A 15,859-nucleotide genomic window follows, 5' to 3' on the forward strand; every position below is an offset into this window, starting at 1 on the left:
GGACGGTTACATGAAAAAAGGCAAGGAGGAGGAAACATGGATAGAAAGGAGAGTCCTCCAAAAACCGGAATAAACTAAGAAAACCGGAGGTCGGTAGCGCTGGGGGAAGGACCTGGCGTCCCCGTAGGTCTGTAACCTCTGCTCGGCTCCCGACCGGCCCCCTTCCCGCGGCGGCCCCTGCGCTCCAGCTCTTCCGCGGTCTTTAGGGTTTACGTGCGGCCGGCCTTCTGGGTATCGGAGGCTCTCCGAACCCGCCGGGCTTTCCCGGGACCGGGCCCAGGCGGCGCACCTCCCGGACCGGGGACGGCTGGGCACCCAGATTTTGCTCCCCGCCTACGAGTGGTGCTCGAGGAGGGATCTTCCCGGAGGAAGGGTTCGAAAGACGGTGGGGGTCCCAAAGGGAAAGTGCGGGCAGAGGGCGCCTGTCCCGCTGAGAACCCGCGGAACCCGCCCGCGCGGGACAGGCGCGCCCCGGACCCAGCCCCAGGGACAGCGTGGAGAAGCTGTCCGCCGCCTCCTCCTCCTTGACCGCCGTTTGCGCGCTCGGCTTCTCTGGGCACCGGGGGACGCCGGCGGGGGTCTTAGGGCCTCGGCAGTGGCGCGAGGAGCGCGGGAGAGTGGCCGGAGATCGCAGGGAGCGCCGCCGGAGAGCGCAGGAAGCGCCAGGAGGGGGCGCCGGGAGGGGACTCAGGCGGGCGGCGCGCGGGCTCCTGGGCCGCGAGGGCGGTGCCTCACGCGCGCCAAGCCCCGCCCACGCGCAGGCAGCGTCTCTTCCGATTGGGCAGCGCCTCCAGGCCGTCGGGGTGGGCCGAGAGTCGTCGCGTCCGGGTGACGTCTCCCGCGGGCGTCGGGAGGGGTCGTCGGCGCCCGCACCAGTGTCGGCGGCCGCGGCGGCGGGTGGGAAATGGCGGAGTATTTGGCCTCCATCTTCGGCACCGAGAAAGACAAGTAAGTGAGAGCCGGCCGCCGGGGTCCCGGGCCAGGGGGGCGGGCGGTGTGCGGCGAGGCTCGGCGGCGGGGCCCGGGAGGCGGCGGGAGGCCCGGCGGGCCGGCGGGGGGAGGGGCGGGCGGCTCTTCCGGCCTCGGGAGTCGCGCGCCGCCGCCTCGTGCGCCCGGGCGGGCGGGCGATGGGCCGGGCGGGTGGCGGGCTTCCGCTCAGGCGGCGCGGCCTCTCCCGCCGGGGGCTCCTCGGCGGCCCACCTACAGGCGACCCTGGCCCCCGCGACCCCGGCACGCGGAAGCCGCCTCGAGTTGTGCTGAAGTTGTCAACATTAACGATTCCCCCAACTTTCATCTTTTAATGTCGAGTCGGGCAAGCGGTAGTACAAGCTTCGCCCGCGTTAAATCGTTAGATAACTTAGGGTCCTAACTGTTAGGGTTTTATCCGCTTCACGAGCCTCTTGTGTGAGTTAAGCGGTGATCGGGCTGATCATAAGGACATTTGATGTGAAAAAGTATTTTGGAGATTACGGGTTTAACTAACCGTAAAAGACATAATCTGATTTTAAAATACTTTAAGATGTAATTCTAATATAATAGTAAGATGGGTGTTTTTTCTTTTATTAGGTTGTATATCTTTCGTAACCAATTGTTAGATTAAAAGTAAAACATATAATTTTGATTTTGCCACGTATTAATTTCCAGTTTATTCACTGAAATTTAGACTAAAGGAAATGTTTCCAGACATTTTGGAGGATAATTCTTATTTGAAAACCCAAAGATTAAGCTTAATCTATTCTTTGAATAAATGGTTAACATCTTGGGATTCTTTAGGGCTGTACAGGGCTTACGTGAATATGTTTTTTAATGATAAACTCCTAAGGGTGCTATAGATAATGTTTCAATACCACTTGATCAAACACTTTAAATTGTTTCTGTTTTCCAGGATGCAGTCTATCTTGTAAAATGTCTTCTTTTACACATTCTAGAATTTCCTGTGTTGTTTGGAAGAGGGGGTTATATTTTTTCCTAGCAAAACTCACAAGACAAAAGCATCAGTCATACTCACTCCAGAAACATTAATTGAGTGTCAACTCAAGGCCAGTCTCTGGGGACTCAAAGATGGGTAAAATTTGGATCTTGTTCTCAAGGAACTCAAGGAGTGAGGGGGTACTTATTGTGTAAAGGATAACTAAAGTAAAACACATTAAAATGTATTAAGTGCTATGGAAGAGGTGTGTGCCCTGAAGGCTGTGGCTCCAGAGGCCGCAGCTTGGGGAACATGATCTTGAATGGATTGGCCAGCTCTGCTGGAAAAAGAGGCTTCTCGGAGTTTGCTGAAGAGCGTGCAGTGTTAATTTCACTCTTGAGCTTATGTTAGTGTGCGCCATGACTTATGTCCCATGCAGTGTTTTTCCATTGTTCTGGTAAAAAGCTGCATAAGGTGGTGTCTTCGCTCTTTGCTCTATGAAACTCTTACTTCAGAGGTTCATTTCAATGTTTTTTATATTCCTTCTGTAAATAACCACATTTCAGTCTGTTGGTGCTGTATTGTAAAAATCATGGCTGTAATTCAGGAAACGAGTATTTAATCTAGGTTTCTCATTTCAGGGAGACTTGCGGGGTTTTAGTTTCCAGGAAACATCTCGACTCCTAAAAAATGAAGATGATGATTCCCGCTAACCTTTTAATTTTCTTTTTTTTTTCAATTTAAGCTGGAAGTAAAATGTAGGTCTGTACCAATTAAAAATATCTAGCTAATTACACATGTGAGGTTATGGACAGTTTCTAAATCTAAGCATAGATTAGCCTTTCTGATATCTTCTCTGTGATAGTAAATCACGTGTTTTACATCATTTTATTTCAGTAGTTTAATGAGCACACTAGAAAAGTTTTGACTGATAGACTAAATTCAGTAATTAACTGGGCATCGTGAAAAGAGAGTCATCTCTGGAAGTACAGGACCAAGGGTTGTTTTAGTTATATGGAATAGTTGGGTATTAATTGTTGAGATGGGTTTTGTCTATTCTGGGATCTTCTTAAAATAAGCTCTTTATTTTCAAGTGACTTCCTGAAGATGTAATGTTATATACTCAAGTGAAATAATCTGAAGCAAGACTTACAAGTTTGCAAATACATGTAGTAATCATTTTCTTCTCCTGGTACATTTAGACGTTTCCACTTATATTGCCATCTGATAGTAAATCAATGGCTAGTTGACCTTAATGGTCCATCAGATTTCACTGAGGCCCTTTGACCTTAACTCTGGGTGGCCCTTGCTGAATACTGGAATCTACAGGGTAACTTTCCCACCTCTGCGAGTCTAAGTTTGAATGGGGCCCCCTGGTAAGAGTGCATAATTCATCATGGATGGGTTATGCCAAGCCACCTTGCGTTGCTCTCACGCTGGCTGGAGTGCTGGTTTTGATTTTATCCGGATGGCCCAAGTATTGGAGCTTTTTAAAGGAGGGCTTTGCGCTATGGGGACAGAAGGTGGCCTCGTGTAGTTCCTGCAGACGGGGGGGAGTTCCCCAATAGCTTGTTTTCAGTGTATTGAAACCAGGAGGACCTCTTTTTGGAAATTTCCTATTGGTCTGGTGTCTTGGGTGAGGGAACCTGGACTTTGTGATTATTTAGATAGTAACGACTACGTGTAATGAGCACACAGATGGTGCATCTGATTCTGGTTCTCGGAACAGTGCCGTGTTGGCATTTTCCTCAGTTTACAGGTGGCTCCTGAGACCTGGACAGGGGCTGGCTACTGGCCCAAGTCCAGGCAGCTAGTAGCCGACTCAGGATCTTGACCCCTCGCTACACCGTGTTGATGTCCTCAAGAGAGAATTTCATCGTGGAAGACTAAAGAACAGATAGGTTTTAAGTTAAATACAGTTTTAGATTAACTTAACATACAGTTTAAGAGGAAACGATAGAGAAGTACAGTTGACCTTTGAACCACGTGGAGGTTGGGGTGCTGACCCTCTGCACAGTCAATAATCCAGTCTGAGTTTAACTTCTAGTCAGCCCATGTCTGCTGTTCCGAATCCTACGATTCATCCAACCGTGGGTCGTGCAGTACCATAGGATTTAATGACTAAAAAACCTGAATATAAGTGGACCTGCATAGTTCGAGCCCGTGTTGTTCAAGGGCCAACTGTAGTTGAAAGTGGAGGGGATTCCAATGCAGAGGAAGCAGGTTAGAATTAGAGTGTTCTTCATTGAAAGAGTACCATGTTTTTAGAGGGGCAAATTGAAGCTGAGTAGTTCTAAAATATGGGAAGGTACCTATTACCAGTAAAAACAATGTGCCTGTGTTTTTGTGAAGTAAAAGAAACGTAGTTTGATAGCATTTATCATGTTGATGACATGTTTCCATCTATTTGTTATCTTCCCAGCAAAATAATCAGTTCTTATTTTCCCTTACAGAGTCAACTGTTCATTTTATTTCAAAATTGGAGCATGTCGTCATGGAGACAGATGCTCTCGGTTGCACAATAAACCGACCTTTAGCCAGGTTTGTTTGTTTTTCCTTTTTTTTTTCCGTTTTCATGTAAATGATCAAAACTTAATGTACTTTACAGAGGCAGTTAATTTCCATGTGTTAATAAGCAGGGGGGTTTTTCTGTAGTTTTATTTTCCACTTGTGTTCATAAATGTGTTTGTTTAATGAGAATGAGGCAGGTGAACCACCCCTAGCGGAAGGTCTGAGAGCACCATTCCCTGTTTTTTTCATTAGAAAAACTTATGGGTTGTGACTGGTTTTCACTGCTTGACCACCCTCCCTGCCTCTAACAGGCGTGGGCCGGGAGGGGCAGCCGGGCCTGCGCTGCCTTCGCCTCTGCTCCAGGCGCTGGTAGCTGCAGAGCTGGCTTTCCGCTTGTTGCTCTCCAGGCAGTAGAGGTGGATGGAGCCCCCTTAGAGGAGACGCTGGTGTGACTGTCAGCAGAGCCGTCACACTGTGCACGCAGGGGCTCTCCAATACCCCTGGGTGTGTCCCCTCTGAGACCCCAGCCAAGGACACAGCAAGTTGTATCATGTCATTAGAAACATGAACAATGAAAGTTAACATTAGAAGACAGGCATTTACTTTCAGTTATTCGTGGCCAGTCTGTTCAGTTAATTGAGAGATGCCTGTTACCTTGGGCTTGGCTATGTTGTGAGTTCAGATCGGTCAAAAATGGTGATTTTTGATAGTTTATTTTTGGCTAATTGAAGAAAAGGCAAGGGTTTACACCCTGCAACAGATCCAGTGAATTAAAGGGAGAAAGCACCTCTGGGAGGAAGAGAAAGCTTCTGTCCGTGTTTACCTGAATGTTTGGATTTGAAAAGAATCTATCCTTCAGTCTTTCCAGACTGAGGGCTCTTGAGCTCCTTCAAGCCGCCCGTGAAGTCTGAATGCAGCCTCAGAACCACTGTGTATAAGTGTTTAGGAAGGTCAGTCAGTTGTTGTAAGAAAGAGACAGTATTTTCTAATTTAATAGCTTTGAACATGTCTCTTTTGAAATTCAGAATATTGGAGAATTCGCTTCACGTTTTCTGTTGAAATTTTTTTTTAAGTGCTTCCGTTTATGAACGAAATCTCCCTCACTAGGCCAGTGGCCCTGATTCCGTTAGAGTTTGGTGGGGTCAGGTGTATGTGTTCACTTGAACATCTTGTTTTGATTCGTTTGGTTGGCTTTAGGTAATCCTGACCACCTGTGATTTTAATGGAACTGAATTACTCCCTTTAAGTGAAGTTTCTTTTATTATTAAACAGCCACTGCCAGATGACCTGAGTGAGAGCTAAAATGAATTTCCTGTTGGATCACTGGGCTCATATAGCTTTCCATCAGAGCTGCCACACACTGGTGATTCCAGTTAAAAACCAAGTGCGGTTGGCTTTGGGAACGTCGGAGTCCTGAAGTGGTTGACTTGGGGCGGTATCAGTGGCTTGCAGAGAGGCCAGGCCCTGGGGGTGGGTCTGTGTGGTGACAGCTGTGCTGTGTGGCTGGCGGGCATGCTCCCAGGTGGGTTTCCCAGAGCAGACCTGCGGCTGAGGGACCCGCACGACCATTCCCCTTGACCCCGCAGCTGGAAGCGGAGGCGGCCGGTTCTGTGAAACCACTTACAAAACTGCTCTGGATACACGTTGAGACTGAATATTTATTTTCTTAAATCATGTGGTTTATTGGTTCAGCTTGTAAATCTAGCATAATTCAGTGTGGGTTTCTTTTTAAGCTTCTTACAGTGATGTGGACATTAAGATTCATGTAATGCTAGCCTACTAACTTAAACATGGTTTGTTTTTTCAGACAACTTGAGTTTGAGAAGAACGGTACAATGTAAGGTTTCACGTCTGCCTCATCCAGCTTAAAGCACAAGGGCTAAAAGGATTTTTTCCCTTAAAAGAAGGATTGGAAAAGAGCAAATGTTTTAAGCTATTGTATTATGTAAACAGAGATCCCACCAAGAAAATGTAAATACGCTAGGTGTCCATGAGAGTTAGGAAGCCCATTGGGTGCGCCTGTTTCCTACGAGATCAAGAGAGCTTGACGGACTGCATATACTTGGCTTATGCATTTGGTTTAAAAAAATTTTTTTCATATGGGGAATATGATTATAATGTGACTTTTTCGACATCATAGTGTCTGCTAGCTTGAAGTATGAGGAAATGTTAGCGTTCTATTATTTACTGTGTCTTAAAACACTTCAGTGACATGGGACTACTCAAAGTAACAATTACAATTTCTTCTTGGTTGCTGGCTGACTTGACCTAAGTCACTTGACCTAAGTCACCGCTCAAACTCTGTTTTCATAATATGATGGTTTGGGTGTACTCTTCAGAAGACAAGTGTCTGACTTGCAGGAAACAAACAGCAGGCGTTGAGCCATTTGCAAACAAGTTGTCTCTTTGCAATTGTCTAATATATGCACAGCAGCCAGTAGAATTCCCCTTTTTATTTTTTTTTCCCCGCAGACCATCTTGATTCAAAACATCTATCGTAATCCCCAAAACAGTGCACAGACGGCTGACGGCTCACACTGTAAGTCCCACAGTTGGAGAAATTTTTTTAAAACAATGGTGTTAAAGAGCCCACTCTTAATTGAGACAAATAATGTTGGCTTCTGAGCTGCTGACATAGAGCTGTTGCAAACAGGACACGGTGCCGGAGGTCCTTGGCGCACACAGCAAGAACTTGATACTTGGCTGCGTTCAGCAGGCTGGCCGGGAGGTCACTGGCCGGACCTCTTCCCACCGTGGACGTTTGTTAACGAGAGGGGTCCGGCCCTGTGACACCCAGACGTCACCAGCCAGTCATTGGTCTTCACAGTGACTGAACCCCTGGCAATTATTAAGTTCTTTCTGTGAAATCAAAAACCTTAGGAATATTTAGGATTTAATAAGGTAAGTTGCCCAATAAGTGTGGGTTTTATTTCACCATTATACTTTTTCCTCTAGGAAGTAGAGATTTCATGATACGTAATTATTGTATTTCTCTAATCAGTTTATACAGGCACCCTTTCTCATTTGTTCATTAAAAGTTTCCTGTAACAGGAATATTTTGGTAGTAGCCTGCCGAGTTGTTTGCATTCTTAACTGGATTGGAGCTTCGAAAGGGAGAATTTTTACAGTCTGTGACAGAAATACAATATGAACATGTCATGGGATCTCTGTTGCATCGCAGTGTCAGGGCGCTCCACGACAGCCACCAACTAAGAGAGAACACCTCTGCTTCGAAAGAAAATAACTTGCTCTTTTTTCAGCACTGGGTCTTGACTGAAGTGATCGCCACAGGAAACCGGTTAAGTGTTTACATTTAATTTTCCATGATATAAAGTTGTTGCGTTTTGTATTTCAGACCATTGCCCTCTTGAACATTTACCGTAACCCTCAAAACTCTTCCCAGTCTGCTGACGGTTTGCGCTGTAAGTTCATACAAGTTCCTTCCCTGGTTCCCTGGGCTTGCGTGTCAGAGCTCAGCGTCAACTCCATCTGGTCTGCCGCTGTAGTGTCAAGGACCACCTTTCACTAGAGGTGTCGAGAGCTTGTGTCCCACTGACCCCATGGAAAGCTCTGTTTGAGATTGGAACTCGTGCCCACTTATTTAGGAAGGAAAAAGTGACTGGAGAGGGTGCCCTTGACAAGAGCATGGCGCTGCTGCTCTCCCTTCCGGCCCCTTGGCCGTCATCCGGGGGTGTGTGTGTGCACGCTCTTCCCGCTGACAGGGAAAGTTTCTCTGACTTAAAAAAAATTGTTCTGAAATTGTTTTTCAGATTTTATTTCTTATTAGACTTTTTTCCCCTTAAACTCCATTTTGGAGATCATGCTTTTAACTGTGAGAGCACTGTTCTGAGAATGTTTCCCAAGGAGGGTCCTCCAAGTTGCACTGACCCGAGTGCAACACCAGTCCTGTGTGGACTCCTGTCTTCATCAGATACTTTATGTAGGTATTTCCGACTTCAGGAGTTAGTTTATTACATTTGGGAAATAAAGGATCCTTGGTAGGGAATAGCTCTAGACTGGGCATTCAGTAGACGTTACTGGTTCCTTCAGGTAAGGGAGATGCTGAATTTGAGTTATGGATGTGGTATTTACTGAGGGGTATCTTTTGGGGAACAGGAGAAATACTACTATCTCTGGAAAGTTAAGTTTTACAGCTGTTGAAATTCACCGTGGAGTGAATTTAGTCATCTGAGGATAAGCTGAAACGAACATCCTGGACTCGTGTTAAAATCAAGGGGTCCAGACCAAAGGGTAGATGCTTCTCATTCACCAGTTTGTTTTGAAGCTGTAAAAACTAGATCACAGAATAATACCACGAGGTACCTTTGGATAGCCACAAACCTGGATCAAACACACCCTTGGCCCGGAACCCCTCAGTTTATAGGGTGACCTACAGTGGGTGAAATGGTCCCAGCAGCCACCACCTCCTCAAGCTGGCCCCAGACTGGGAGGCCTTCCAGTTCCGTGTGTGTGCGTGCACGGTGCCTGTGTCTGCAGGGGAGGGACTGGTATATTTTTCCTGCCGAGACACTAAATGTTTTTCGACGCTAATGCTGACCTGATAGAGAATTAATTTCTTTCCCTGAATCTGATGGTAGCAGGATTTACTTGGTAGCCCTTGATTTAAAATACCTGGTTTTCTGTTATTTAAAGAAATAAGATCAATGGGTGGAAGAAACTGTTTCTCTATGGACTGATTAAATAATTTTGTAACAGCCCTACCCTGGGGTAGAAATGAATGAGAAGTAGATGACTGAGTTATGACAGTTAATCACTCTTTGCCCTGCTTGTTTTTTCGGGGATGCGTATGCTTTATTGACAGAAGAATGTTGGATTAGTTCTCTGTGTCTGTATTTGCGATTCACAGGACTCTTGTTTTGCATATGCTACAAAATAAAAGTTTAGCTGTACTAAAGACTACAATTCTGGGGTCCAGATTGTACAAATTAAACACAATTCTGATTCTACAATTTAGCTAGGTTCATCAGTTTCCTAAAATTACTGGCTCTTTTTAACGTACCCTTTTATCTGTAGAAAAATAAGCTATCTCTGCTCTGATTAAGCTCAAAAATGAACCCCAGTTTAAGAGCGTTTCTGTAAGAAAACTGGGTACTTATTTAAAATATATTGAGTCGTGTAAATACTTTCTTAATTGAACAGTTTTTTAATCACTCATCTCTGCCTTTTAGGTCATTTTGATTGACTCAGAAATTTTAACCAGAGTATAGGAGATGAGATATGCCCACCATCAAGCATTTTAAAATATGAACTTTACATAAATTTTAAAATACGATATTCTGTTATATGGTAACAGAATAGGAATTCTAAGAATATAGCCAGTATTTTAACAGCCACCAAAATTTGATTCTCAGTATTGCTAAAACTTTTTGAGTGTGTAAATATTTTCTGTCTTCTCATTTTTTCTAATGTGGAGAAGGAAATTGTAAACATTAAAATCTGCCCTTGGAATGGGTTTCACTTGACTAGCTTTTCTGTTGTTTAGAACTTGATTTCTGGTCAGGGAAGAAGGTACGGTCACGATAGCTTTTAAATCGACACGAGCTGTCGAGTAGCCATTGTTGCCTAATGCATTCAGTAAGTTCTGTGTTCTGATGCAAGCTGGATTCCTAGAAATTCAAAAATAACTAAAATGCAGGGACACCCCCCCCCCGCCCAACTCCAGTGGCAAGAAAGTGAACTTAAATCATTGTCAGGATCAAAAACTGAAGTTAGTTCTTATCCTTGAGGTAAAAAGTTTTCCAGCGAGCTCGGGACTCGCAGGCAGCGCAGTGTGGATAGAGCCCATGGCCACAGCCCAGCGCCCTTGGCGGGTGCCCAGAGGGGGCCGCCAGTCCAGGAGGTGGCTTGTGGAAGGTGACAATTAAAGACAGGCTGTCCCAGCCTCGAAGCCACTCCCCGGTCTGGCTGTTTGGAACATCAGTTTACTGACACACCAGCTTTGTGCTTTCTCAGAGTTAGGTTCAGAGAACGTTAGAGTTTGATGGTAAGATTTGGTAGGAGGATGATGAGGATAGAATGTAAATTTGCAAAATCTATCCACAGAACTGACTTGATTTCACTTAGTGCATGTGAATTATGAAGAATAAACTTGATGAAAATAGTTTGAAATAGAAAATAATGCTTTCTTCAACGAAGCATTGTAACTTTCCCTTTATGTGAAAGAGGGCGTTCAAAATACTGTAATTGAATTTGGTAATTATCCTACTGAGTCTTTATTTTCGGTCATTTGGGTTTTAATCGCATCAGAAAGAACTTTAATGACATTTTGTGTGGCTGCTAATTGGTAAAAGAAACTAGTCAGGAACATAAGCTTTTAATCATTTACCCTGATTTCAGCTTTCATTTTAACCTAATAAAGGAAAGGAAAAAAATCAGTGTGATTACTTGGCCTGTATCTTAAATCTAAAAAGGAAGAAAATTTTCACTTAAAAGTTTCTTAATTTGAGAGTCAACCTTTTCCTCACACTTTCTGAAAATGTTGGCCCTTTGATGCTGATTAAAACTTGTTGTGATTTTAACATTTTAATAGCCAGAATTGAGATTGTCATAAGGGGCATTTAAAAATCTCACCACACTTTAAAATTTTAACAAGTGGCTGTGTAATGCAGTGTCTTCAGTCTCCAGTAGAACGCAGCTCTCGTTTTCTCTCTAGATAATCTGATGTGTGTTATGTAGCAGTTTGAGTTTAAGCACAGAGCTGTCTCAGTCACGGTTCCCTGCTCTAACCAGCAAGATTTCTGTTGTTCACAGGTGCTGTGAGCGATGTCGAGATGCAGGAACACTATGATGAATTTTTTGAGGTGAGCTGTTGACTGAAACCCACTGACCTGTTGTTCACCCTCTGTATATGGAATTAGGACTTTTCTCCATTAATAAAAATGCCTAAACGTGAGTTATGTTCAGTTACTCTTTTATTTCTGTTGTGATCCTCAAACCACTGTCCTCCCTTCAGGAGGTTTTCACAGAAATGGAGGAGAAGTACGGGGAGGTGGAGGAGATGAACGTCTGCGACAACCTCGGAGACCACCTTGTTGGGAACGTGTATGTCAAGGTAGGAGTGAGACGGCAGGTGAGGCTGAGGAAGGGTTAGTGCCCTTAGCCGCTAGCCTCGAAGTTCCACGTGCTCGGCCCTGTCCATGAATTCGATGCGCTGACCGGCCCTCGTTGGCTGCGGCTTGGGTCCGGTGGCCGGCCTGCGGGTGCCGGGAAGGCGCAGGGAGGGCCCCGGTCGGCGGGTGTCTTCAGCTGTTGGTTAGCGGCTGTTGGACTGGGGAGAAGAAGCTGGTTTATATGTTCGGTTTCTTCTCCCCCCCCACCCCTTTTTTAAAATAAAAAGCTTTCATTGCCTGCATAAATCATGACGTGTTCTTTTAACCAGTTGAATTTGAAAACCATGGCAACATACATGGCATGAGCTTGGACCGTAGCAAAATTAACTCATTGTAAATAAAGGGTGGGCTGGTTCTTAAATTGCTGTCCGACATTATCCCACCCGAATTACTTTATCCCATCTGAATTACTTTACCTGTGAGCAGTGACGCATAGTTGAGTCAGTAGTTGAAGACGTTTGTCATTGAGGTGTGGGCGGCAACGTTTTTGCCTTGTCTTTTCAGTTTCGCCGTGAAGAAGATGCGGAAAAGGCCGTGATTGACCTGAACAACCGCTGGTTTAATGGCCAGCCGATCCACGCCGAGCTCTCCCCTGTGACCGACTTCAGAGAAGCCTGCTGCCGCCAGTACGAGATGGGGTAGGTGTGTGCAGGCCCCAGGGGCGCCCTGGGCGGGTGGGGGGCACGCACCACATGACCCCGTCTGTTCTCCCACAGGGAGTGCACACGGGGAGGCTTCTGCAACTTCATGCACCTGAAGCCCATCTCTCGGGAGCTGCGGCGGGAGTTGTACGGGCGCCGCCGTAAGAAGTGAGTACTCGAGTGAACCGTGACTGTTTCTTAACCAAAATACTGTTTTCAAGTAAAGCTTGGCCTTCGTGTCATTTCTCTTTAAAAGGCACTGCTTAGAATGTAGTGCATATTTTAAAATATAACATGTACTCTTTGAAGGACATTTTCCACGCACACACGGCTTCCTCGTCAGGTCGAGATCAAACCTTAATAACTGAGGGAACCTTTAAGCTGGTGACCACTAAAATTAGGTTTGTTTACACGGTGTTCTCAGATATCTGGACTTCCTTTATGTGCTGCCTATTTCCATTGGGGTTTCTTGGTTTTTATTGGCTTGGGCAGGTTTCTTTGGCTGGGGGCGGGGGCACCACCCTATGGACCACCGACAGTTGGGCACCGTTACGTGTCTGGTCCTGTTGCTTAAGTGCAGGTGGTCGTGTCACCAAGCAGAGAAAAGGCCAAGGTGTCAGTGTGACGAGTCTCTTCTCCTACTCAGATCACTGAGTTCTGACCCCAGAGGGATTCTCATCCCTCTCCTGTCAAACAAACATTTGGAAATGCAGACCTTACTGGTGATTGTTTCATTGTCAACAAAAAGAAGCGTAGGAGAAAAAGAACCCTGGCCTCCCCTCACCCACAGCAGGCCCGACGGACACCGTCGCTGAGCTGCGTACGTGTCAGGGCGGCGGCTTGGCTGGGACGGGACCTGAAACTGGGGTCAGATGTGGAGTGAGGGGTGTGTATGTCCCGTTCACTCTGGATTAGGGTTTCCCCCAGCTGTTTGAGTTGGCGCCACAGGAGGATATGATAGAGAAGATGGCGTAGCTCTTCAGTCTTCAGGTGCCCCTTTTTATCCCTGACACTTATCGTCTGAGACGAGGGCACATCTTACAGCTCCAGCTTGTGGCTTCATCGGCAGCATTTTTCTCCTTTGTTGGCCTCATCGGCGCGATGAGCTGCAGTGTTCAGACGTGTCAGTCCCCCCGTCCTGTATGTTGCGTGCTGCGGTGTGGGTGCCACGGTGTCCTTTTCTGTCCTTGCTTGCAGGCATAGGTCGCGGTCCCGCTCTCGGGAGCGTCGCTCTCGGTCTAGAGACCGTGGCCGCGGCGGCGGCGGTGGTGGCGGCGGGGGACGGGAACGCGACAGGAGGCGGTCGAGAGACCGAGAGAGGTCTGGGCGATTCTGAGCCGTGCTGTTCTTGCCGCGTGTCTGCTGGGAAGCGTCGTCCGTCGTTGGTTGACCGAGCCAGTTCATAATGGGAGTTTTTTTAAAAAAAACAACAAAAAAAACAAAGATGGGTTTCTGAATAAAATTTGTAGTGATACAGAATTCCTGTGTGACTGATTTCTTGTGCCAAGTCTTTGTTTCCAGTCTCTTCCTTTACAGACCTGTGCATACATCATCAGCCCTTGAGGTGAAGGTATTACATCAGGCACTTCGCGTATAAATGACACACCTACCGGTTAAGGGAAAACTCATGTGCGAAAAAGGCCTGTTTCCTGCCATCTGCACGTTAACAGGTAATCCAGTGTTTCTCTCCCGAAGCTGTCAGCAGACTGGAGTGGAAGCCCTGCAGACTGCGCTGGCGTCTGCAGGAAACTTGATCTCGACCAAGCGCAGTCCGTGGAGCCTGCAGTGTTGGGTTCTTATCCGTGAGCTTCTAGTTCTGCCCCAAGGGCTGCCTTGTGTCCTGAGGCACGGGTGGCATATAACACGGGGATGCGCTCAGGCACTCGCGTTTCTGTTTCACCGACTGATGGCTGCGTCGTAAACCACTAAGGGACAGGAGCACAAGCCCTGTGATCACATCTGCCTCGGCAGAACCCTCCTGTCTGGTGTCACCTTCCCAAACCATCTTCGTCATGGCAACGCAGGGCAGTGTGACTCAGGGCAGCCGTGGAGTCGTGTCCCGGCTCCTGCCGTGGCTGCGCCTCGGCTGAGGGCACAGAGATCCTCTTAAGAGAATGTCTTACCCAAAGGCAAACCGAAACACGCTTCCAGGTGACCAGCACACGGCACTGCGTGGCATCCCCGTGTTTCCTCAAGACAGCCCCAAGCACAGTTGCCCGCAGGCGTCCGACCCTCTTAGCCATTCCTGAGAGGTGTGCCTGCTGAGTGCAGGGAGACATTACTTCCCTGACCAGTTTGTTTCATGGAAGTCAGCTTTTATCTGATAAATTATGAAAAGTGATTTAGTGATTATGTTAGTTTTGTTCAGGTTTGCAGTGTTGAAATTTTGGGGTTTTTTTGTTTTTTTGCAGTAGTAGGCAGATGATTTTGGATAAAGTGGCACTTTGAGTCGGTGGTCTAGGAAGTTATCTTTAAATCAGTTTTCATACTCGCAAAAGAGTCTGTACCAGTACTTCAGATTTTCTATCTAAGTTTCGTCAGAGTTGTAGAAATTACTGAGTCATTTCCACTGCATCTGAAGGAGGCAGCGTGACAATTTTTAATTTGTATTTCTTAACTTTGATTAGAGTCACCTTTTCCTGTGAAAGTCTCTAGTTTCAAAAGTAAATGAAGATCCCTGGTGGTCCAGTGGTTAAGAATCCACCTTCCAACGCAGGGGACTCAGGTTCGAGCCCTGCTCGGGGAACTAAGATCTCACATGCCACGGGGCAACTAAGCCCGCGTGCCACAACTACTGAGCTCGCGTGCCTCAACGAGAGAGCCCGTGTGCCACAACTACAGAACCCACACGCCGCAGTGAAAGATCCCGCGTGCGGCAACTAAGACCCGTTGCAGCCAAAAATAAGTAGACTTTTTTTTTTTAAGTGTCTTGAAAACTTTTTCACCAAAGTCAGAAAGAGGAGCTTACAAAGTAAAGGGAAAGGAACCCTGCTGCCCCGCCCTCCACACCCTAATGCAGGTCTGGAGTGAAAGGCCGTTGAGGGCAGTTTGGGCCTGAAGCTGCCCCGTGTTGCCACTGGTTTGGGCATGCTTGGACCTACCCACGTCAGCAAGGAGCAGCTCAGTAGATAAGCCCAAGTAAAGGTGGTAGCAGCCAGGTCCAAGGGGATTTTTATTTTATAAAAATGGGGGGGAGCTTCCCTGGCGGTGCAGCGGTTCAGACTCCGCCTTCCAGTGCAGGGGACATGGGTTCGAGCCGTGGTCTGGGAAGATCCCACATGCTGCAGCGCAGCTAAGCCCTTTCACCACAACTACTGAGCCTGCGCTCTAGAGCCCACGAGCCACAACTACTGAGCCCGCGTGCCTAGAGCCCGTGCTCCGCAACAAGAGAAGCCACCACAACGAGAAGCCCGCTCGCCACAACTAGAGAAAGCCTGTGCGCAGCAACAAAGACCCAACGCAGCCAAAAATAAGTAAATAAATTTATTTTTTTTAAAACCACTTGAAATAATTGATTTGTAATGAGGACGGGCCCAAATATTACTGGAAAAGTTTCTTGTCCTGAATATTACACGATGTATATTAAGACTGAAACCAAATAGAGAACAGCTGCTGAAACAAACTCAAACACGGTATCAACACGTTTAATTCAACAGTTGTGTTGAATT

General features: G+C 46.7%; 1 protein-coding gene across 2 annotated transcripts; it reads left to right on the forward strand.

The window, feature by feature from the left end:
* The first annotated feature begins 807 nt into the window (after positions 1–807).
* Positions 808–13,670, forward strand: U2AF1 (U2 small nuclear RNA auxiliary factor 1). Of its 2 annotated transcripts, none has more exons than XM_030835515.2 (8): positions 808–948; positions 4,363–4,450; positions 6,893–6,959; positions 11,192–11,241; positions 11,394–11,492; positions 12,055–12,188; positions 12,267–12,359; positions 13,389–13,670. In XM_030835515.2, exons 1-8 carry the CDS (start codon positions 905–907, stop codon positions 13,525–13,527), a joined length of 714 nt encoding a protein of 237 aa, XP_030691375.1. In that variant the 5' UTR covers positions 808–904; the 3' UTR covers positions 13,528–13,670. The 2 variants fall into 2 exon arrangements, with proteins under 2 accessions (XP_030691375.1, XP_030691374.1); XM_030835514.2 differs by lacking the exon at positions 6,893–6,959 and adding an exon at positions 7,776–7,842.
* Positions 13,671–15,859: the final 2,189 nt, after the last annotated feature.

This window comes from Globicephala melas, chromosome 4, assembly GCF_963455315.2.
Source record: "Globicephala melas chromosome 4, mGloMel1.2, whole genome shotgun sequence".
Taxonomy (NCBI): domain Eukaryota; kingdom Metazoa; phylum Chordata; class Mammalia; order Artiodactyla; family Delphinidae; genus Globicephala; species Globicephala melas.